At 36.3% G+C, this 24780-nt stretch overlaps 1 protein-coding gene and 1 long non-coding RNA gene across 2 annotated transcripts; one reads left to right on the forward strand and one right to left on the reverse strand.

Moving 5' to 3' along the window:
- Window positions 1-490: 490 nt before the first annotated feature.
- Window positions 491-24642, reverse strand: LOC139978979 (uncharacterized). Its single transcript, XM_071989614.1, has 2 exons — window positions 23690-24642; window positions 491-5472 (listed from the first exon to the last, which is right to left on the reverse strand). The coding sequence occupies exons 1-2, from the start codon at window positions 24143-24145 to the stop codon at window positions 5278-5280; spliced, it is 651 nt and encodes a 216-aa protein (XP_071845715.1). The 5' UTR covers window positions 24146-24642; the 3' UTR covers window positions 491-5277.
- LOC139978980 (uncharacterized) lies at window positions 15458-19511 on the forward strand. The gene is made up of 2 exons (XR_011797064.1): window positions 15458-18200; window positions 19063-19511. It is a non-coding gene; the product is annotated as an uncharacterized lncRNA (long non-coding RNA).
- Window positions 24643-24780: the final 138 nt, after the last annotated feature.

The following is a 24780-nucleotide window of genomic DNA, read 5'->3' on the forward strand; positions in this document are numbered from 1 at the left end:
TCTAGGTTCTGATTGACAAGATTGTTCTTTTGTTTTGGATAGGTGGGGTGAGGAAGCTGTATTTTACAACAGCAGTGATAAAAAACTGTATGCTTGGTAGAAAAGGTAAACCACATTTAAGGATTAAGGATAAGGATGAAGATATCCTGGTAAATATTCCTGTATAAGTAACCTTATTACCTATCCCCCTTCCCCCCTGTACATATGTACAAAGAAAGATATCCTTGTAAACATTTCTGTAAGTTAGCTTACCACAACCTCCTCCTTACCACCCCCCCCCCCCCCTCCTGTACATACGTACAAAGAAAGATATACTGGTGTAAGCTTAATATTTATCCTCTTATCCTACAGACCTTCCTCAACATCTATAATCCTCATTTTATTGATCATCCTCTTATCCTACAGACCTTCCTCAACATCTATAATCCTCATTTTATTGATCATTCTCTTATCCTACAGACCTTCCTCAACATCTATAATCCTCACTTCATTGATCATCCTCTTATCCTACAGACCTTCCTCAACATCTATAATCCTCATATCATTGATCATCCTCTTATCCTACAGACCTTCCCCAACATCTATAATCCTAATTTCATTGATCATCCTCTTATCCTACAGACATTCCTCAACATCTATAATCCTCATTTTATTGATCATCCTCTTATCCTATAGACATTCCTCAACATCTATAATCCTCATTTTATTGATCATCCTCTTATACTACAGACCTTCCTCAACATCTATAATCCTCATATCATTGATCATCCTCCTATACTACAGACCTTCCTCAACATCTATAATCCTCATTTCATTGATCATCCTCTTATCCTACAGACCCTCCTCGACATCTATAATCCTCATTTTATTGATCATCCTCTTATCCTACAGACCTTCCTCAACATCTATAATCCATGCAATGAGCAGAATCTACGTCAAAAATGGTCTCTCTACCGTTACAATGGTTTGTTCAGCTGAAAAATGAGGAAAACTTTCACAACTAAATTCTGATTTCCTTCCCTCCCAAGGTGAGATTTTTTCAACATTTACAGACGACGCAGGTGGTTAAACCAGACATTTTTTATTCCCATTGACAAGAATATGATTGGGAGTAATCAAAACCCTTCAGGAAAATGAAAAATAATGGAAATTAATCAGAACCCTTCAGGAAAATGAAAATAATAGAAATTCTGCTTGGCAATGACTGCTGGAAGCTGTCAAACAACTTTTACGTGTTAAGCAATCAACCATCACTGTGAAATGGTTTTACACTTCAATTTCTTAAATTGTGACAAATTGCTCACTTCATGGAAAATTCTCAGGCTGAGCCAAGCAAAAAGAGAGAAAAAACCTAATCTGTAAGCATTATCAGTTAATTTGAAATTAACTGCTTTATGATAATTCATTCCACAATCTACAGCTGACAAAAAAAAAATTAATATTTTATGGACATTTTTTTAACCAAAACTCTTAACTAGCAAGAATTAATTACATGATTCATATAGCTATTAGGCCAGGCCACTGCATCCATGAGTAAAGATCTACACAGACAAAGAGCAGCTTACAAAAACTTGTTCCTATAGCAACCACTCAGGGATGTATTGTAATGTACAAAGACAAGAGCAGCAGAAAGAGAAGATTGACAATTATCTAGAATAGTGTAGTGTAGCACTGGGAAACATCTAACAGATAATAAAACTACAGCAGACTTTTTATCTCCCAGAACTGAGCACATTTCATTCAGTAGTTCTTCTTTTCATGTTAATGTTTAATGACATCAAGCAATTGTAATAATCCGATTCCCATAAATCATCAAGATCTTCCTCTTCTGTAGATTTTGCTGGAAGAAACGTATCCTTTGCTTATGTTTCCTCTCTCTTTGTGGAGCTGCTAGTCTTTACTTATCATGAGTTAAGAAATGGTTACCAGATGTGTTATGATATCAGTGATATAGACACTATAGTACTGCCATCACCATCGTTAATCACAGAAATATTACACATTAAGATAGCTTCATTTCACACAGCACGATCATCTTGAAGCTGCAGTGTATTATGCTGAAAGCTATTTTGATGATTTAAGTGCGTGATCACATCGTGGTTGTGATACTAATTGAGTCCGCTACTATACTCTGACATCTTGGTAATATTACTACTCAGCAGTAGAAACTCAAAGTCATATCACTGACTGGATCATAAGAGATCTACATTACAGAAACAAGCACAGTAGCAGTACATCTACTCAGTTTATATAATGCAGTTTATAGAATGCAATATATACAGTTTATCTATTAAATGCCAGCAATTGGGAGACTATCAAAAGGAGACACAAAACCCAATTATTACTTAACAGGTGCGCAGGTTGCCTATCTGATGTGCACATAAATATTCAACATGCAAACTTAGTAACACTTATGAGAAATTGAGAATTTTTAGTTTCTTACAGACAAAGGGATTTCATGTCAGGTATGATACAACATACAACATAGGTTTTTTAATCATCACACCCTGATTTCCCCTTGCATCCCCCTGTACCGCCCCCCTTGGGTGCTCTAGTACCCCCTCCAAGTAAAACTTTCACATTTACACCCCAAAGAATGCATCCATAACTTCATAGGCATATAAGTACACAAATATGCATACACGCCCACATATATATCTATCTGAGCCTTTCAGACTACTTTCTTGTCATGCAAGAACCAATTCACATCTTATAAGAGTCTCCAGAGAAAATCGATGTAACACCTGTTTGCCCTTATATAGTCATGAAACTAAGTAGGTTCAAAATATAATCTCTGGCTAGAAAATTGATCTGAAACGGAAAAATCAATAAAAATGCATGATCTCCAATATATGGAGAATCTCCTGTAAAACTGATGATGTGAAAGCAAAGGGAAACTGTCAAAATCTCAAAATACATCATGAAATATAAACAATTTTAATACAGCATGAGGATATATGGAAATGATATATATTGCGGGTAAAATTTGTAATTTGAAGAAAATTAAAAACAGAAAAGAAAAGGAATGACATTTGAGCCTGTTAGTTTTTAGTTAGTTTTTTATGTCAAACAAATTGATATATTAACATTTAATAAGAAACGCCACCCCAACACCAGCATGTAAGTAAATCATAAAGTATATATATATATATATGTCAAAGTAAAAAGCCACATGTAATTTCTAAAAGGAGTTGTAAAAACAGGGTGAGTTGCTGATTGGCATAATGCTAATTGGTTCTTCAAAATAGTTGCCAAGGAATTAGCTCCAACAAATTTGAAAACAAGTCAGCAAGTTTCTTAATCAAATCTGTGGTACAGTGAGCAGGGCTAGCTAAGCCTAACCAGATTACTCCATGTTAAAGGAAGAACAGAGCTCACTGACATAGGGACTAGAATAAAGCTAGTAAATAGGCAACTACATACAGTCTGGAAATGGCAACTACGTAGGGACGATAATATAATAAAATCTGATGCCAGATAGGATTAAATTAAACTTATGTAGATAGTTTTGTGGCTGTCTGTGTACTCCATCTGGAATGAAGAGGTGGATTGGAACAAGTAAGAATGTTTTTGATTTTCATCATATTAAGAAACAAAATCTACGAACATGTCACCATAGATATTTACAAGACAAAGTATTTTCTGGATTCATCTGTAAATGCAAACCAATTTAGAGGATTCTCAATGAAAGAGAATGCATGATCCAACTGTGTTAGTCTGTTATGAGTTGTTTAGATGTTTAGACTGGCTTGCATGTACTGGGCATTAGTCTACAATAAACAAGGGCTATAAGTACGACTGTCAGTAATCACTGTATCAATACCACCAAAATATCAATAAATACGCAACATTGTTGACTACACTCCACTGTCACAAATGCCAACATTAACACAACATTAAGTGATCCTGACAAACCACTACTTGATTATTCTTCGGCTCTTTCTTTAAGTCTATGTACTCAGTGCTCCGCTGGTCAGTACTGGTCAGTACCGCTGGTCAGTACTGGTCAGTACTGTAGTATCAAGGATTGCAATATACTACCAAAGTACATAGTACAGTAACATTCCTAAAAACAGGACATCAAATTACAACTCCTGTCCCTTCAGACTTTGTCATGTGAATGTCTGATAACCAATAACTTAAAACATGTCACAGACTAACAGCAGAGAGACTGTCACACATTAAACATGTCACAGACTAACAGCAGAGAGACTGTCACACATTAAACATGTCACAGACTAACAGCAGAGAGACTGCCACACATTAAACATGTCACAGCCTAACATCAGAGAGACTGTCACACATTAAACATGTCACAGACCAACAGCAGAGAGACTGTCACACATTAAACATGTCACAGACTAACAGCAGAGAGACTGTCACACATTAAACATATGTCACAGACTAACATCAGAGAGACTATCACACATTAAACATGTCACAGACAAACAGCAGAGAGACTGTCACACATTAAACATGTCACAGCCTAACATCAGAGAGACTGTCACACATTAAACATGTCACAGACCAACAGCAGAGAGACTGTCACACATTAAACATGTCACAGACTAACAGCAGAGACTGTCACACATTAAACATATGTCACAGACTAACAGCAGAGAGACTGTCACACATTAAACATGTCACAGACTAACAGCAGAGAGACTGTCACACATTAAACATGTCACAGACTAACAGCAGAGAGACTGTCACACATTAAACATGTCACAGACTAACAGCTGAAAGACTCACACATTAAACATGTCACAGACTAACAGCAGAGAGACTGTCACACATTAAACATATGTCCTGACTAACAGCAGAGAGACTGTCACACATTAAACATGTCACAGACTAACAGCTGAAAGACTCACACATTAAACATGTCACAGCCTAACAGCAGAGAGACTGTCACACATTAAACATGTCACAGACTAACAGCAGAGAGACTGTCACACATTAAACATGTCACAGACTAACAGCAGAGAGACTGTCACACATTAAACATGTCACAGCCTAACAGCAGAGAGACTGTCACACATTAAACATGTCACAGCCTAACAGCAGAGAGACTGTCACACATTAACATATGTCACAGACTAACAGCAGAGAGACTGTCACACATTAAACATGTCACAGACTAACGACAGATAGACTGTCACACATTAACATATATCACAGACTAACAGCAGAAAAACTGTTACAGACTTATAGCTCTGAATACTTTATCAAGCATTGACAGCTTAAAAGCTGTTACAGACTAACAGACAACATTTCTTAGATAACTGAGGCAGGTTCTTTCGCTGGTACTTGGTTATTGTTTGGGGTGATTCCCATAGAAGAACTCTGTAGTTTGTTGTCTGCCTCCACTGGGCTTGATTTCAGCTTGTTTGTATCTTCCCTGGGTACATAAGAGTAAATGAGAAGGGCGTCTTCTGCATCAGTTGGGCTCTCACCTTTCTTAGGAGGGAGCTGGAAAGGAAAAATAGGAAAAAGGAAGACTTGAAACAAGTGTTATAATTTAAAACATAATTTAACCACATATTTTACATTCCACTTCACTCTCTGAAAATGTAAAACGAGTTAAAATTTAAGTGTTTCATATATAACACTACATACAGTGCAGTATAATATCGTATATGACAGTACGTACAGTGTATCAATATGACACAACATTCAGGTTGTATCATATATGATTGATGTTTATGTCTATATTAATATGATAGCCACACAGCAACCCATTGCAAAGGGTTTTATATCAAGTGGTTGTAAAGATTTGATTCATACAGAAAGAACACTTGACTATGACCTCAGGGGGATAAGAAACCACAACATGACACAATGCTAGGGGAATAATGTTTGTACATTCAGGACACTTGGTTTCTATAGCAAAGAATGCCAAATATGTCCTTGTGTATGCCTGTGACTACAAAAACTAACAAATAGTTTGCTTGCTGATTTGCTACTAGTGACAATGACAATTCATATTTTCCTTACAATCAAACGATGCAAGAATTATATTCAAAGCATTTTCTGGTGGCCAAAGTTGATTGCTGAACAAAATTGCTGAAATTTGTTTGAATCTAACTTTGAAAACCAAATCCTCATAGCAGTTTGTATTGCAAAGATATGATATATATATATATATATATATATATATATATATATATATATATATATATATATATATATAAACTAATGTAACTTATTGCAATTTAGTGAAGTCTAGCTTTATTCAATCCATGCAAAAGTTAAGGTATAGCAGCCATTTCTATGGATGTCTCATGATTGAGTTCCTTCTTCATTACATCAAGCGCTCACAATTAAAGATGGCTTTTTCATCATTTTCTTTGATATTATTTTCCATATTTTTTATTCAGGATGTTCCTTTCACACAAATCTCATATGACTCAGCTCCTATAATGAAACTCTCTTGCTACCTGTACTGTAAAATAATTTCCTCAACAATTAACTCTAACATCACTGAGATTGTAAATGTTAGTGGCATACAGAGTGTTTCACCACAATAACCTTGACAAATTTACAACATAATGTAGCACAAACTGTATATTTTTCCAACTGACTTTTGTGTTACTTTTGAAAAAATTCAATTAAGTTTCAAGGTTATCAATTTATTAAAAATTGATCATGATGGACAAGACCCATGCGTGATATCCTGCTGAATGTACACTGATCATTTGATGTGAGAAACTGATTTGACTACAGTACATGAATACAATGTGCATACTACACCACAATTACTGTAGGTGAAGGAGGTACTCCCAATGTACTGGCAGCCAAGGTCTCTTAAATTAAGGAAGTTAGCACACTTGACTTGATGACGAAATTGGACAGGTTTGACGATTGGGATGACGGTATGCAAGAGTGGTTGAAACTGGTAGAGTACCATACAGTTTAAATATCTAGCGAATAGTAAAATTAATATCTGGGCCTGGAATAAAGACGCTGGTTTATTACAATTAATGTATAATTGGATCCCGAGTTTCAAATTTAATTTCCTAGTTGTGGCGTAGGGAAGGAAACAAACGGAGTGCAGCTTACGGAGTTCAAGTCAATGACTGCATGTCCTGCATCAAGGTTATAAATCATGCATAGCTGATCATGCATAAATGAGACAGTAACTTGTAACTAAGGAAACAACTAATTCAAATAAAGTATGATTTATTTCACATGTCACATTTTAACATACTGTTCTAAACAGAGAATACCCAACAGTAGTACAAGATTTGATTAATTTTATTTTTATGTTTTCACCCAAGATATGCTTTCAGTAATCTGAAGCAAGATGACGTAAATTGCTTTCACCGAGCTGCAGTGGAATCAAGTAAAATCCAATGTGATACATATATTGCAAAATAATTAACGGACTGAAAAGTCATTAATTAGTGACAAAATCCAGATGTGACCCTATTAAAAAAAAAAAAAAAGAGAATTTGCCTTTTAAGGCGTTTCTATGTTCATGTTTATTATGTGTACATAAGTACACAGTACTAGTAGGTTTATACAACACACACTACTATAGAACAGTAGCTAATTTTCAAAGTATCTTCCATAATTAAACAACGTTCACCACTGATTTAAGTCCAAAATACTTGATTACAAAATAGCTGGAAAAGAAACTATAGTTAACCTAGCTCTGTGTGCAGTTGACTTGGCAATAAAAGCTGTGTTATGTTGACAGAATTTTATCTTATCTGTATCAAAATGCAAACATTCAGTTTAGACCATTGAACGACTAAAGTACAGCATTTATTAATTTAATATCTGTAGGGTGCATGCTAGTACTGTACTCTGGTATCTTTGATGTAAATGCATCTTCTTTCAGCCTTAAATCTCAAATAATTCTTGTTTTGATTACATGTTGATAATGTTACCATGACATCCACCAATCAGAACAACACATTAATATTTGAAAAAGAAGATCATACTGCTTGCACTTAAGTAACATTCATGTAGATCACCCACCTGATTACTTATAAAGACTAGTAATTAGCTACATAATGGTATGTTGTATGAATCCTATATGCCTTACAGGTACTAGCTAGCTACAGTATTATGTGTAGAAGTGATTTATGTTACATGAATCCTATGACTTACAGGTACTAGCTAGCTATTATGTGTAGATGTGAGTAATGTTGTATGAATCCTATATGCCTTACATGTACTAGCCAGCTACAGTATTATGTGTAGAAGTGATTTATGTTACATGAATCCTATGCCTTACAGGTACTAGCTAGCTACAGTATTATGTGTAGATGTGAATTATGTTACATGAATCCTATGACTTACAGGTACTAGCTAGCTACAGTATTAAGTGTAGAAGTGAGTTATGTTACATGAATCCTATGACTTACATGTACTAGCTGGCTACAGTATTAAGTGTAGAAGTAAGCAATGTTGTATGAATCCTATGCCTTACAGGTACTAGCTACAGTAGCTACAGTATTAAGTGTAGAAGTGAGTTTTGGCAAATATGTGAAGATATTCAGCAACTTTACCATACTGCATGTCTGTCTTCTTGAGAATTGCATTGTATCTAATCATGTCCCAAATGCAGTATAATTCCATGGGTAGGTAAACTGAGACTTGGAAAATCTCTATAAAGCCTGATGGTATAACTTTTTCAATAATCAGGTGCTGAATGTTAAATCTCTATGGGCCTCTGACAATCTATACAAAGGCTGGATATCTTCATCACATATTAAAGGGGAGCATGAAGGGGAGACAGTCTAGGTAAGACAACTGCTGCAAAATCAATTCTTGGATAAAACTTTATCTGTAACCTAGACAGATTCCTACTCCATAACAGAGCTACTGTAGTGTTCTGCTATTCACTTTGGTAGAGTAGTGTGTGTTTTAATTTGCACGTTGTATTAGAAACTTGGCACTGTTTGATCTATCTGTAATATGGTCGTTATGTAGCTTTTTGTTTTGTATGCTTAAAAAACACCCCATTTAAACTGGACTGACCTGAATGTGATAGAAAGAATCACAAGTTTAGATGTTGAGAGTGATTGAGAGATACAACTGAGCACTAAACATACAGCTGACATGTCTGCCAGGAGACATTTGCTAGACAGCTAGTTTTATTGGCTTTCATGCCTGTGCAGACTATATAGACACATTATATACAGTAAGAGTTATAGTATCAATTCACTTAGTTAAATTTGGATACTTAATGGACGAAGCTTTTAAAGCCTGACATGAATAACTCACAGTCGTTCAAATTCTCTTGTTAACTCAGTGAAGTTTCCTAACAAAGTTCCATTACAATAAACATTATAATGGCCATGAGCAGTTACTCTTTTCCTGGAGTGGCGCTAAATTCATCTACATTATTATGATTATAATCTTGTAAAAATCCAGATAATAGTCCTTAAGCCATGCATAATTATATACAATATCTTACTGTACATGTACCAGCAGAAAATGTCATAGTCATAGTGTAGCAAGTCCATACCCTACGTATGATAAATCAAACGTTAAGAATCAGGGATTCTGTGAACTTCACAACTAAAGGTAACCTTGAACTTGTTTCAAGTTTGCTCAATTGATTGAAATATAATAACAGTCTTGTTTGTACTCTCAGTATTGTGACAGATGGTACAGTTGACCAACAACAACATACACTGTATGTATAAACTGTATAGTAGTAGTAGTACTTATACCATTTGTACAGTATGTTAGCATCCATATATGTACACATATACTGTCTGCGGTAATACTGTTCATATACCGGGGTGTTGGTTTTACATGTACTGTACCTCAGTTCCCTCCATGACCATCATATGGTAACATATATCTTATTGTAGGAACAAAGGTTTACAGTAGGTACAGTCAAGTACTGTACTTAATGGCTGCTCTTTGTAATGACAGAAGATTCAAGAGGCCAATAAAAAGTGAACACAAACATCTGCTTATATCCACAAGAGACAAAATATAAATAAAGCTATCCTGGTTACATGTGTTGTAATACTTGCAGACTATATCATATTAGTGAAATACAGTCACATGCCTCAACATATACAGTAGCTGTTGAAGCTGATCAATTGTACAACTGTACTGTATGTACGCAGCAACAAGAGGGGGTCTTTTGTGCGGAATTGGACAATTATTGTGATAGTATTCATACTCTAGTACTCACATGACGAACAGTATGCAAACATTGAGATATCCATGTAGAATGTGTAGCAATTGGCTTCAATCTGAAGCATTCAACTTTGCTAATGAAGCCCACTTTGTCAGTCTTGTAGTGTAGTACAGTATATGTATTCTTAATACTATTATTATCTGCATTGCTAAACTATGTACATGTAACATTGTACTACATATGTTACTCATAACGGTACATTACGTACACATCCTTACCAATGTGTACTGACATGGATCTTGACAAGGCTACCTAACGAAAAAAGAAAGAATCCAACGGCGCCCAATTCAAAGCTAAAGTAGAACCGTGTTAAGAAAACACAGCACAAGTGCATGCAGTGTTTTAATTGTAATTTATGGCATGTAGGATTTCCATAGAAAACGTAGCACTTTACATTAAAAGATGTAGGCTACAATAAAGTTTGAGCAGTTTCTAGCACAAGATATATATATCGAGTGTCTCATCCTTATGAATGGATTATACCTTACTCTGTACAAAGTACTCTCATGGCAGACATCTTGAAAGGTACTGTAATGCACAATTTGGTCCACATTATGTACATTTGGCCTTGGATTACACATGTGATTAATTGTTTGTATCTTCTGAAAGTTGAAAACACATCACTTTGAAAGCAGATAAATTAAGTGCTCTGAAGAAGAACGCTTTTTGAAATATAATATTAATATTGATATCAATCATATATAGCTGCAGCTCCTGACATGATCCAAGCTTTCCCCAGGGCATCAAAGATTTACAAGTCTGTAACAAATTTGCCTGGAGGTTGCCTTACTAAGTATAAGCTCTTGACTACCGTTATTCACGCTTTGTTAAACTACCTACTTATATTTAATATTTAATTACTCATGAGGTCACAAGATCTTCCATACAAGGCACACCACACACTAATCATAATGAAATTTGTTATCAAGCAATGACAAATGATGCCGACAATTCTGCTATATACAGTAAACTGTTGAGAATTAGTACAGTGCATGTACAGTAGAAAGATCATAAGTGTGTGAAATCTAGGGTTGGACTATAATTACATGTACAGTATGTACAGTACAGTAAACCAATGTTCTAACTCCTATCCATCAAAGAAACTACTGTGTGACATCATTTGCAAAATAACAAAAGATCCATGATACTTTTTTTTACAATATTTATTTACTTTGCTTTTTGTTATTAATATACTGAGCACTGGCAATGATAACAAATGAACCTGTACCTGTGAGATCCTTCATTTAACATACCATAGACACTGAGTACCTATCAAATCAAACTCTGTTATTAATAATCTACTAATCTGTAGAATTTGAACAGTACTTACTGTACTATTTAATTTCTGTTATTGACTTCTGTACTACAGGTAGTTTCATTGCAAAGAGATTGTTCAATATTTGGTTAATTGTAGTTTACTTTACATCTCAATATATACTCCAAATCTTACAGGTTGGGTACTTATGAATTATGATATTTAAAAGCTCCTGAACAAACAGTATACTGTAGGTGTCAGCTCTTGTTAATCTGAACACGAGCTTCTGGAAGGGACATGGCAGAGACCTGGTGAGGGTCACTGGGTGCGCAGTGCAAGCATGGTACCAATTGTTGCAGGTTAAGTATTGAAGTGCATACTGTACAGGAGACAGAGCCTAGAAAGATCAAAGATTCTTCCATCTCAAAGAGAGAAGTCTATCTCTTCACTACCAAATGTTTAATATTTTGAGAAAACATTGTGATTAAAATATCCAGGATACATGCTTAGTGCTAGTGTGTTTTAGGGTGCTACTGTAAGCTGTACAGTATGTGAGGTTAGAGATGTGTTTGGTACAGCAAGGCAACTGTTGATGAAGTAGGCTACACACAAAGATGTGGACTTTCATAAAGACACTGCATCTAAAATCTAAAGGAATCCTGCAGTGCCTGTACATTTCTGATTAGTGCACCCTAAAAATTCATTTAGCATCCTTTTTTCAAAGTTTTCATACATAATTTTGATGCCCAGTCGCTTAAATATCATAGCTATAAATAATTACTCCATTAATACATATTATTGTAAGCATGACCACAGACCCTGCAAACACAGGTGTTTAAGAAATGGAAAGCGATACAAATTTGTGTATAATTGGTACAGTTTTAAGTATGTACAGTATGTAAATGTCACAGATCTTCCTGGAGTACAGTAAATAATGAGCAGATCTGCAAATCTTAGCCAGCTCCATACACTAGCTATAGCTCCATACACTTAGTACATCCTAGCTAGCTCCATACACTAGCTATAGCTCCATACACTAAGCACATCCTAGCTAGCTCCATACACTTAGTACATCCTAGCTAGCTCCATACACTAGCTATAGCTCCATACACTAAGCACATCCTAGCTAGCTCCATACACTTAGTACATCCTACAAGCTAGCTCCATACACTTAGTACATCCTAGTAGCTAGCTCCATACCCTTAGTACATCCTACAATAGCTAGCTCCATACACTTAGTACATCCTAGCTAGCTCCATACACTAGCTATAGCTCCATACACTAAGTACATCCTAGCTAGCTCCATATACTTAGTACATCCTACAAGCTCTAGCTCCATACACTTAGTACATCCTAGCTAGCTCCATACACTAGCTATAGCTCCATACACTTAGTACATCCTAGCTAGCTCCATACAGGGCCAAAGCCAAAAATGGTCATCACTATACCTGGAATTTGAACATTGCCACTTAGGCTCATTTCACCCATGGTTATGAGAACAACTAACCAAAGTTCTGTAATCATTAAAAAAAATTACGATAATTCGCATAACTGTGGAATGCGGTCATTCCAAAATGCAGGTAGCACGATCCTAATGTGGTGGGACGGAATTTTAGAAAAATGAGGTAATTACATATGGGAACAAAGTTGAAGTTTTCTGTTTTTGACGTTATAAATGGCTATTAATTAGGATACTTTATGCACTATAAAATGTATCAATAGTAGTTCTTGAACGAAGAAAAAAATAAAACGAACGTGTTCAATTCCGTCCCACCACATTTTTGAACATATTTTTTTATTTTCCAAGGGGGAAAAAAATGATAATTTTTTTTAAACTCTCCAAACTATCAACTATGTATGCAACTGACACCTCTGAGTGGAGAAAATATAAATATTTCATTCTGGATAGACAGGGGGGTAGTCCAACATTTTCGTGGTGGGACGGAAACAAGTTGTGGTGGGACAGAATTTTAAATGAAGGGCATCTTCAAACAGCATGTCTGGTCCAAAATTTTCCTCTGTCACTCAAGATTACAAATTTATATTCAGACTCCTTGAACACCCGACCTAATAACAATGTGATCAATTGATTATACTTCAAAATGTTACGTATCTGGATATTCCATACATACTGTACACATCACATCAGTTTTGAACCTGATGTGTCAAAACAACACATTTTCTGGAAAATTGAGATTGGGTTTTTTATCATGCATAAAAAATCCCATCACTATAGAAATAGTCCTAGTTGTTCACCCCAGGTTTCTTTTTTGGCCCTCTTGGAGTCTTGGCTTTCCTAAACTATCCATTCTAAAACATGTGCTTTTGAATTGATATCATCTGCTGATGAGCAATAATCCATGTGCACAAGAAAAGTCAAGTTGTTATGGTACTCATGACGTGAATCATACAAGATAGAAGAGCTAGATTGCAAGAATTAAGGTAAGAATTCATTCTGCTTCTCAATAGTAATAAATTAGTTTACCTCCAGTTTATTGTTATAGGCAATTCAGACAATTTGGTAGTGATAATTATGATTTAGCCTAAGCTGTTGCCTAACAGACTATGTTATACAGTAAAGGTTTAAAACAAAACTTATACTATACTGAGAGGTAGAAATGTGTAGCCTCCAGTACTAATGCAAGGAAGCAAACCTGTTAGATGAAATATTACACATTTTGCATGAGTTGTCTAGCCTAGCAAATTTATGTTTTAGCCTAAGCTGTTGCCTAACACGATATGGGATGATGCCTAAGCTGTTGCCGTCTAACATACTACTGTAAGTTGGATTTTGAAACTTGTAGCCTACGATGCAGAAAAGTGAACCAAAACACCATGTAGGCTAGTTGAAATATATTGTGCAGGAAGTGTATACTGTCTATGCCTGTTATTCAGCCTGTTCGTAACTGCACATTATGAGGCCAATCTCATGACATATTGCATTTGTAATACACAATTCACAGGATGGTGAAGCCATCTTATTCTTTCTTTCTATTCACATGTTGGCATATGGGGAAAGACCACGATTGCTTCCTGGTTCCCCAACTTCTTAATAATTAAGCCAGAGATGTGTGTGGCTATATCCCCCACCCCAGCCCCCTTTTCATGCATCCCGCTGGTAAGAATGTCCTTTTATCTCTCTTTGCAAAACAGATCAATATGGAAAATCCTGAGCCTCAAAATGTGTCTGCTAGCAGATACATACTTATAGGAAGAAAAAGAAGGAGAGAACGGGTGCTGAGGCATTTCGAGAATGGGAGCGGAGTAGGAAGAAAAGGCAAAGGGCCAACCAGAAGGCAAATAATCCAGCAGCGTACAAAGCATCCATAACAAATGTTCGAAATAACTTCCCGACTGAATTAGTCCAAGATATCATCGAGCATATTAAAAAATCATTTCACTCCAGCATAAATTTCATTGTTGCTTATGAACTTCTTGTGAGAGAAAACATAATTGTTTAATGTTTTTGTACCTAATCAACAGCCTTTACATTGGAAAAAAATTCCGTCCCACCACATTCCGTCCCACCACATTGACACACTTTCGGTAAAATTAACACAATTCTTATGCGTGAAGTATAATTTCTGCCATTGTTTCCTTAATGGTAGAAGAATAGTTCACCTCCATTTCAGTGTTAATAATTACTATTATATTGTACTACTTTTGATAATAATTACATAAAGGTTACATGTTCATGATTTCATGAGATTTATCATTCCGTCCCACCACGTCAATATATTTGTGTTACCATGGCAACATCTTCAAATTTGTGTCTGTTTTTTTTTGTGTCTGGTTGCAGTCTGTGACTGACCTGTTTGTGTGGATATCCTGATTCCTTCATATATGCTACATATAAAGTGGTATTATTTAAATGGTCTATCAAATTCCGTCCCACCACAATACGGTAATTTTGGCTTTGGCCCTACACTTAGTACATCCTACAAGCTCTAGCTCCATACACTTAGTACATCCTAGCTAGCTCCATACACTTAGTACATCCTAGCTAGCTCCATACACTAGCTATAGCTCCATACACTAAGCACATCCTAGCTAGCTCCATACACTTAGTACATCCTACAAGCTAGCTCCATACACTTAGTACATCCTAGTAGCTAGCTCCATACACTTAGTACATCCTACAATAGCTAGCTCCATACACTTAGTACATCCTAGCTAGCTCCATACACTAGCTATAGCTCCATACACTAAGTACATCCTAGCTAGCTCCATATACTTAGTACATCCTACAAGCTCTAGCTCCATACACTTAGTACATCCTAGCTAGCTCCATACACTAGCTATAGCTCCATACACTTAGTACATCCTAGCTAGCTCCATACACTTAGTACATCCTACAAGCTCTAGCTCCATACACTTAGTACATCCTAGCTAGCTCCATACACTTAGTACATCCTAGCTAGCTCCATACACTAGCTATAGCTCCATACACTAAGTATATCCTAGCTAGCTCCATACACTTAGTACATCCTACAATAGCTAGCTCCATACACTTAGTACATCCTACAATAGCTAGCTCCATACACTTAGTACGTATCCTAGCTAGCTCCATACACTCAGTACGTATCCTAGCTAGCTCCATACACTTAGTACGTATCCTAGCTAGCTCCATACACTTAGTACATCCTAGCTAGCTCCATACACTTAGTACATCCTAGCTAGTTCCATACACTTAGTACATGTATCCTAGCTAGCTCCTAATACATCCTAGCTACTGTAGCTCCATACACTTAGTACATCCTAGCTAGCCCCATACACTTATAGTGCTAACATGTACAGGATATTCTCTACATGTGCATACAGTATTGCATGCCTATATTCTGTGTTATAGGATGCAATTGTCTATAGGGTACATGTTTTTATGCTTTGTTCTTTAGTGTGTGGTTACAGTACTGTAGCTAACTGCATACACTCTTTACATCCAGGCTATATTCATTTAGAATTTATTAGTTCTGTGCGCTGTGCATTGAGCTGCATATATAGTGCCAACTAATCTATTTTCCTTTTGTGTGAGTTCTACTGTATATCTTGTCCTGTCGCACTCTATAGATGGTGTTGGATGCATTGTTCGATTCTGTAGACATTTTGAGAAATTATTGGCTCTCCTTGTGTTCTAGCTATAGGTTCTGTTAACAGATGTATAGAGCATACTGTACTAGAGTATATAGAAATGTATAGAGCATACTGTACTAGAGTATATAGAAATGTATAGAGCATACTGTACTAGAGTATATAGAAATGTATAGAGCATACTGTACTAGAGTATATAGCAATGTATAGCGCATGTACTAGAGTATATAGAAATGTATAGAGCATGTACTAGAGTATATAGAAATGTATAGAGCATGTACTAGAGTATATAGAAATGTATAGAGCATGTACTAGAGTATATAGAAATGTATAGAGCATGTACTAGAGTATATAGAAATGTATAGAGCATGTACTAGAGTATATAGAAATGTATAGAGCATGTACTAGAGTATATAGAAATGTATAGAGCATGTACTAGAGTATATAGAAATGTATAGAGCATGTACTAGAGTATATAGAAATGTATAGAGCATGTACTAGAGTACATAGAAATGTATAGAGCATGTACTAGAGTATATAGCAATGTATAGAGCATGTACTAGAGTACATAGAAATGTATAGAGCATGTACTAGAGTATATAGAAATGTATAGAGCATGTACTAGAGTATATAGAAATGTATAGCGCATGTACTAGAGTATATAGCAATGTATAGAGCATGTACTAGAGTATATAGAAATGTATAGAGCATGTACTAGAGTATATAGAAATGTATAGAGCATGTACTAGAGTATATAGAAATGTATAGAGCATGTACTAGAGTATATAGAAATGTATAGAGCATGTACTAGAGTATATAGAAATGTATTATAGAGTTGTGTATTGTTCAGGAGTCCTTTGGGTCAAACTTTATATTCAGCAGTGCGAATTAAACTTCAACAATCTCTATTAATCATTATTACTTTCAGTGGGTCAAAGCCTCAGGACAAATGCCACTGTAAGCTTTCACAAACAATTTATATTTCTCTTGACCCCTTAAAGAAGTTTGTCATATAAATTTAATAGGGATATAATTGCTGTTGCAATATTTTGCTAATAACTATTGTTCCAATGAAACCCTTATTCCCATTTCAGATGTATCTAAAAGAATTACTTTGCAGTGTTGTGATTGACCAGCTGCAACTATAATTATACCATTTGTGTTTTAGAGCTATTTTTACACAAATTATTATAACTACCAATTGTACTGGTATAGAGGTATTGGGAAAGCAAAATCCAATTGTTTATGAAGTTGCTCTTTGTTCCAATAACTTGTAAATTTCTATAAATAGGGTAGAGAATATAAATCCCATTGTGTTTAACAATATATTATTAGCAGTGCTCAATGGTTAAATTTAGCCGTTTGATATTGCCACAGGTTTCCATATCACGTTTGTTTTTTCTTTGGCTTTTCAATTGTGCCAGTAGTAAACTGAACTGTCATCAAATTTGATGAACCATGACTGGAGCCTCCCTGTCTGTGTGAGGACACCAACTTGAATAGAATTGTTAACACATCATGTACAGTGACTGCATGCAGTTATTTCACTGTGTTATGTGTACAGTAGTTGTTGTTCTACCATGCATTACAGCATAAGATTTAAGCTTCACTGCTTTAGCTGTACCTTGTAGTACACCAAGAACAAGGCAAACATGCAGTATTTAGTAGGTGTGAGACTTTATTCAGGTTAATATCAAATTTATAGTTTCAACTTTATGATTTCCTCCATGTGACCTCTGAGGTCATGGAACATAACATTACTTGAATGAATTAGCAAATGACTTCAGGCCTGCTGAGAGTGAACATTTCAGCAATTAACTAATTGCCTACAAGTGGATATATGCACACATCAGAAAGTGTGTGTAAGGTTTTGGAGTACAGTGTTTACCACACTCAAATGATGCTAATCTCTTGCTAACAGACAACCACTACACAATTAGGACACTATAAACCACTACACTATTAGGACACTATAAACCACTACACTATTAGGAATAATAACAGTAGCACAGACATTGATGTTCTAATGACTGTCTTGAAAGGTCCGATCTCCAATATGGCCAGATTGTTCAATATATATATGTACTCTTACAATAAAATCATAATTTGAAATTGGTTTGATTTTAGAGACGTCAGTAAAAAATCTGCTGATATTGTTAGATAAACCCTATCCAACAAGTACCAATCAAGTTCTCTACTGCTGTGACAGGTTAAAAACATGTTTATATGGCTGGAGCATAATCATCTTATATCTAAGTGTAGGGTATACAGTAAACAATAGTTTCTCACACCGACATTAAAGAAACTTAACTGCTGATGGGGCAATATTCTACAGGTATTCAGATGAACCATCACATCATGAGTCTAACAGCCATTTTGTGAGAACTAGGAATATATGGCTGGATGAAAATCAGAATTGACAATACGTATTTGAGGTACAAAATGTGATCTGGAGTAATTATAACATTGAATATCTTACAAATTCAATAAGTTTTTCTCGTCATTCTTCTTTCTCCAAACTACATTGGGTTTCCTTCATTGCTGACAGCAACCTGGGATGAACAGTGGAAGCCAACTTTACCAATCAATGTCCAGAAAATGTAACCATTTGAAGGAGAAAGGACCTGGATTTCACAGCCCACCACTGTTTGACTCTCCATATCCCACCCCTTGAGATATGGTAGCATTAACTTATGAGTAGTTTCTTGTTGGTCAACTGATTAGTACTTACACACCAATCTAAATTTCCTGTACTATCTATGCCAGTTTGATATATCTCTCTTATCAAGGGAGTATCTTTCATTCCTGTGCTGCAAAGCTTTCAAAGGCCTGAAATGTTTATCAACAACTTCACAGGATGCAGACTCAGCCAGACTTATCAAAAGGGAAAAGGAAATCAGTCTTGAAAGAGGAGCTCTGAAACTGCTGCTCCTACACATCACCAAATCAGTCTTGAAAGAGGAGCTCTGAAACTGCTGCTCCTACACATCACCAAATCAGTCTTGAAAGAGGAGCTCTGAAACTGCTGCTCGTACACATCACCAAATCAGTCTTGAAAGAAGAGCTCTGAAACTGCTGCTCCTACACATCACCAAATCAGTCTTGAAAGAGGAGCTCTGAAACTGCTGCTCGTACACATCACCAATGTTACAAAACTCCAATGGGCCAAATACACTGTAGATAGCATATGGTAATCTCTGAACAATACAAAATAACTTTCTGATTTAAGTCATTTCTGTGTCAGACTCAATTTGTGATAAACTCTCAATCATATAACATAGCTTTTAAGTATCTTATCATGATATCTTATGAAATCTTCATTTATAGGAGCCTAGGCTATAACCCAATGTACAAACTTTCTTCTCTGTTAAGATATAGCACAAGTATCAACACACAAACACATTAGGACTGATATGGGATTTATAAACTGGCTGATAATTCAGCATATTAGATGATGACTTTCATTGAATGGGTGGACATATATAGCATGGCAAATTAAACAAACCAATATGACATCAATTAGTATCACAGTATCACCAGTCAGGAAATAAACAGGCACCAATAAATGTTCAGTTTAACTGCTTTAGCAGTCAAACTCTAAATGAAATCAAATTAATTAGTACTGCAAGTTACAAGTCTGCATTGAGTATATTGAGTATGTCAGCAAAGTACTCTAGTACAGTAGTGTACTGTAAGATGTATTCATCGGTTAAATAATTCATTCATTTAATTACTGTGCAGACAGAACATGTTAATTACTGTGTACAATAGTAAAGATTCATTTCCATCAGATCAAATCAGCCAAGCACAGTAAGCTAGCTTACAGCATACAGAACAAATTAGAGTTACCATTTCTGATGGGACAAAAAGTTGTTAAAAATTTATCAATCTGTCTGACTATAACAAGCTAGTATGAGCATGAAGATCCTCACATGAGAAACATGAAACAACATGAAAGAAATTAAAAAAGATGGCAAAATGTACCTGTTAATGTCCTGAAAGGTCTTTTCAATATTACATGTTAATTTTTGCCTACATGACAATATGAGGTAAACGGTCATCAGTATTCAGGCTACAAATTTAAGCATGTTAAAAGTTGATATTGGTGAGTATTACGTTTGATATTTCCTGTTAGTGAAAGTATTTTGAGGGTGGTAGAAAAATGCTAGCTGAAGTTGGAGCATGGGTGATGACCATTATTATTTGGCATATTTGGAGTCAATATTGATGACATTTAAAGCACATGTTTACAATACCTTCAATTACTGCACCAGTATCATATGTCCCTAGGTTGATCCTGTATCTGGATGAATTGAATGTCTAACATTGTTACATGACATAGGCTGATGTTGAATAAGTTTTAAGTTGTTTACTGTTTAATGTCAATAAATCATTAGATCTGGAGGGAGTTTCCATGTTTTGTTTTAGTGTACACAATGTCAGTTAAGCCAGCAATCCATTACAGTACTGTAGATATACAGGTCACACAGCATACTTGTAGAGCTATATACTGTACTGTAGCTACATCTGAACTGATGGTGTCAAATCTAAGAAACCTGTTCCCACGACAGTAAGTAAACAGCATTAGATTGAACACACAGTACTAGCGGGCAATATTTCTCAAACATTTTGGTACATCAACCCTCACAGAACTTTATAATATACACAGTGTACAGTAGAGAGCGTTGTGGTCAAGTGGTTATTAAGCAGTGAACTTGTGATATAAGGATTACAGGTTCGAGTCCTGGCCAGATCATTGCGTTGTGTCCTTGGGCAAGGCACTTTATCTCCATTGCCTCTCTTCACCCAGGTGTAAAAATGGGGACTTGCAAGGTAACTTGTAATAGTTGTGTGCGCCGGTTTGTGGCTGCACCCTATGGGAAGTCCCCCGGGGACACATGGTTGTGGTGCACTGTGGTGCCCCAGGAGAGATTGATTGAATTGTGCACACTTTGGTGTGTAGATGTGACAAGTTACCAATGACCAGGGCTAAGTTGTGTGAGAGGGCCTTGGCCTTGAACAAGGCTATAAACCTAAAATAAAAATAATAATAAAAAAAAAAATAGAACTTACTGAACAAAACCTGTTTCATAGTTCAACATGTATCTTGAATTATACAATTCTGTTGTTATGTACTGCAGGTACAGTAAGTACATACACATAAATTTCATAGCACAGACCACTCAGATGACCGTAGCTGAGTTCAGGTGCCAGTGCTAATACCAACCAAATTAGAAGTGCAATGTTGTATGCTGCAGAACCTTCAGTAGGTCCAGCAACAAAAATATTTGTCATTGCCAGGAACAACTTTACCAGTACATATCAAACAACTGTCAATAGCCCTCTCTGAAACTAAAATCTATTGTTAAACAAGTTTACAAATGGTTCACTGAGTCTACTGGACACTCCTTTTGGAATAAATGAATTGGCCTTAAAGAAAGAAAAACAACTTGTGGAATTCAAGAGCCCTATAGGCATGCTGGTAGGGTCCAGCAGGAAAACCAATCCACGGTTGAGCTTTTGTGTGTGAGTGGTGGATTTAACCAGCTTAAAACACACTAATCATGCAAGCATTAGAAATCTGGCAATCACTGCAGCACCTGTAAGATAAAGTGACCATATTTTTTCCTGGAAATCCAGGGACATGACATTGATGCTGCCCCACCCCCCCCCCCCCAATATATATACTGAAATAACTTGGTCAAACATACAATGCACATTTAAAGGGAGCCCGGGTAGCAATTTGTGGATCTCTGAGTGTTTTGCTGGTGTTGCAAGTATATGCCCAGACTTAGTTTAAAACAATTTTTCCAGAAACATGTATCAGTTTAAAAATTCAATTGCTGAAAAACATGATGGTAACTGGAAGTCTCAATATTCACTCAATGCAAAAATGCTTTCATATGAATTTCAGGCTATATGAAACAATTTAATGCAATGATCTGGGTCGCCATTAATCTGTGAGCCATGACTGAACTTATCATTTGTGGTTGTAAACAATCACAGCTTAAGTTCAAGCTGTCTCTACGCACAGGAGACTACAGATATTATTCAGGAAATACTTTCTCTAAATATGAAGATGTTCCAGAGACATGTATAGAGTCTGGGGCATTTCCAGGGAAACTTTTAGCAGTACATGAAATCTGGAGACTGTCCATGGAAATCAGCCATGTCTCTTCACGTTAATACTATAAGACTGCAGTAGGTAGCTATAGCTATATACATAGGTCATCAGTAGATATTGCATGCTCCCAAGATTTAGCATTCATATTCTGTAAAACGTACGGCTCCAAATATATTTTCTTACAGGTTAAAAAAGGTTAAACTACTCTCAGACTTTTGAGAAACATGGCATTCTGAAATCAGAAGAACCAGTTTGATCTAAGGAGGCAGTGAAATAACAGTTACGGGATGACCACAGCTCTGACCATTTTGTCTTTCTATCAAATTTGGGGACAACACATGTAATATATACAATGTAACTGATCTTGCAAATTGTACCAAGTTGCGTCTGTTATTGAGACGTCTTGTAAGCTTATTAAAGAGAAAATGTAGGCAACTGCCCCAAACAGAAGAAATATTTAAACATTTGATTTTTTAAACTTCTCAGCCCTGTCACCATTCTTAAGATGAAGAAATTTACAAAGTTATACACATACCCCAAGCACCACAAATAGGGAACAACTGTACAAACATTGATCGAACCCTAATTACTGTAGACTGATATTTATACATGGTGAGTTTGAATGAACTGACCAAATGCATGGTTAAGGGGAATAATTAGTCAGATATTGTATCTGTTGTTTATTTTGCTTTGCTAAACTATCCAGTAGCACACCATCACGCAAAGATATTTTATACATGGAACCCTATTAACAGATTGAAAAAAACCTAGTTAGCATACAGTTCTTTTAACATGTGTCCTCAACCTACTGTAAACAGTCGAAAATTGTTTTCAAAAGTTGCAAAATATAGCATCACTTTGCATCTGAGCACCCTCCATTTGACCAAAATGTCTATGGGGAGGGGTCACCAACCAGTTTCATTTAAACCCCTGCCCAACAATACAGCTACTATTACACTGCCCAGAGTGGGGAGTTCATGTCATGGTGGATGTATCACCTTTACTACAAGGAAGGAGTACTAGTAGAGGCACAGATTGTTTATATACTTACGGTTATTCTTCCACATCTTGAAACATCCAAAGTTACTGGTGTTACCAATTTTTTCGCTTCTTTCGGAAACGCTAAAACTGCTGCAATTTCTAGTACATCGTCTTCATCATCAAACATGTCTGTATTCAATGGCATATTTTTAACAGGGCGTAGCTTTGCGGACGCCCAGCACACAGGTAGGGCGAATAATGAATGCAAGGGCAGGTAGCTAACGTTGAAAACTTCTACAATTTCTATGTCAAAATCTTCCTCATCTGCAACATTTTTACTTGTCATGATAAGTCCAGAAAAGTCCAAGGCCTTTTCCAAGTCCCCGGCGGTTGGAGATCCTAAGCTATCCATACTGTGAGATGTGGGAATTGACTGCTGCTCGTTGAGTTCAAGAGCCAGAATCTTCGGACCACCTGCTACCGTCTGTTGTTGCTGATCTGAAGGCTGAGCACTAAGGCAAAACATCTTGCCGATATAATTCTGCTGGTTGCTAATCGATCGGCTTTGTTTACACGTCAAGGCCAACAGAACGTTGAACTCTTTTCGATACGGTTGGCTAGAATTTCAGATATGTTTAAAGCAAGCCACGGTGTATGTGTAGACAATTATGCGAAATGTAAAGACAAAACCTAACGCTTTTCACGACGGCTTAGATATTAAGGCCTGCTCTTCCGCCCTTCAGACAGTATGTGTCCACCGTGTCGTGAATGCATTACCGAGGAATCGCGGACCCCTAACGCTGACCTATACGTAAAAGGAAATCGAAACAGGCTATCATTTGTAGTAAATCAAGCGGAGCAAAAACCGGGTTGTTTGTCAAAATCTTGGTAAACATTGTGAAAATACCCAGGCATGCAAAGAATATCTCGTTGTGTGCTGCTGTTGGTAAAACGAAATTATCAAGTCGTGTGGGATGAAAGGTCGTCTGAGATAAAGGTGTTTACATGTAATATCGAGCACATTCTTTCGTAATGGTACGGACCGGAAAACTGCCACATCTCCAGTTTGTGTAGGTCTTTATGTACAAACAATATTAACAACCTATCCCACCTAATTCACTACTGAAAATATTGATCGGCGGCCACAGTATTGTGGAGACA

The sequence above is a fragment of the Apostichopus japonicus genome, chromosome 13 (assembly GCF_037975245.1).
Source record: "Apostichopus japonicus isolate 1M-3 chromosome 13, ASM3797524v1, whole genome shotgun sequence".
NCBI lineage: Eukaryota > Metazoa > Echinodermata > Holothuroidea > Aspidochirotida > Stichopodidae > Apostichopus > Apostichopus japonicus.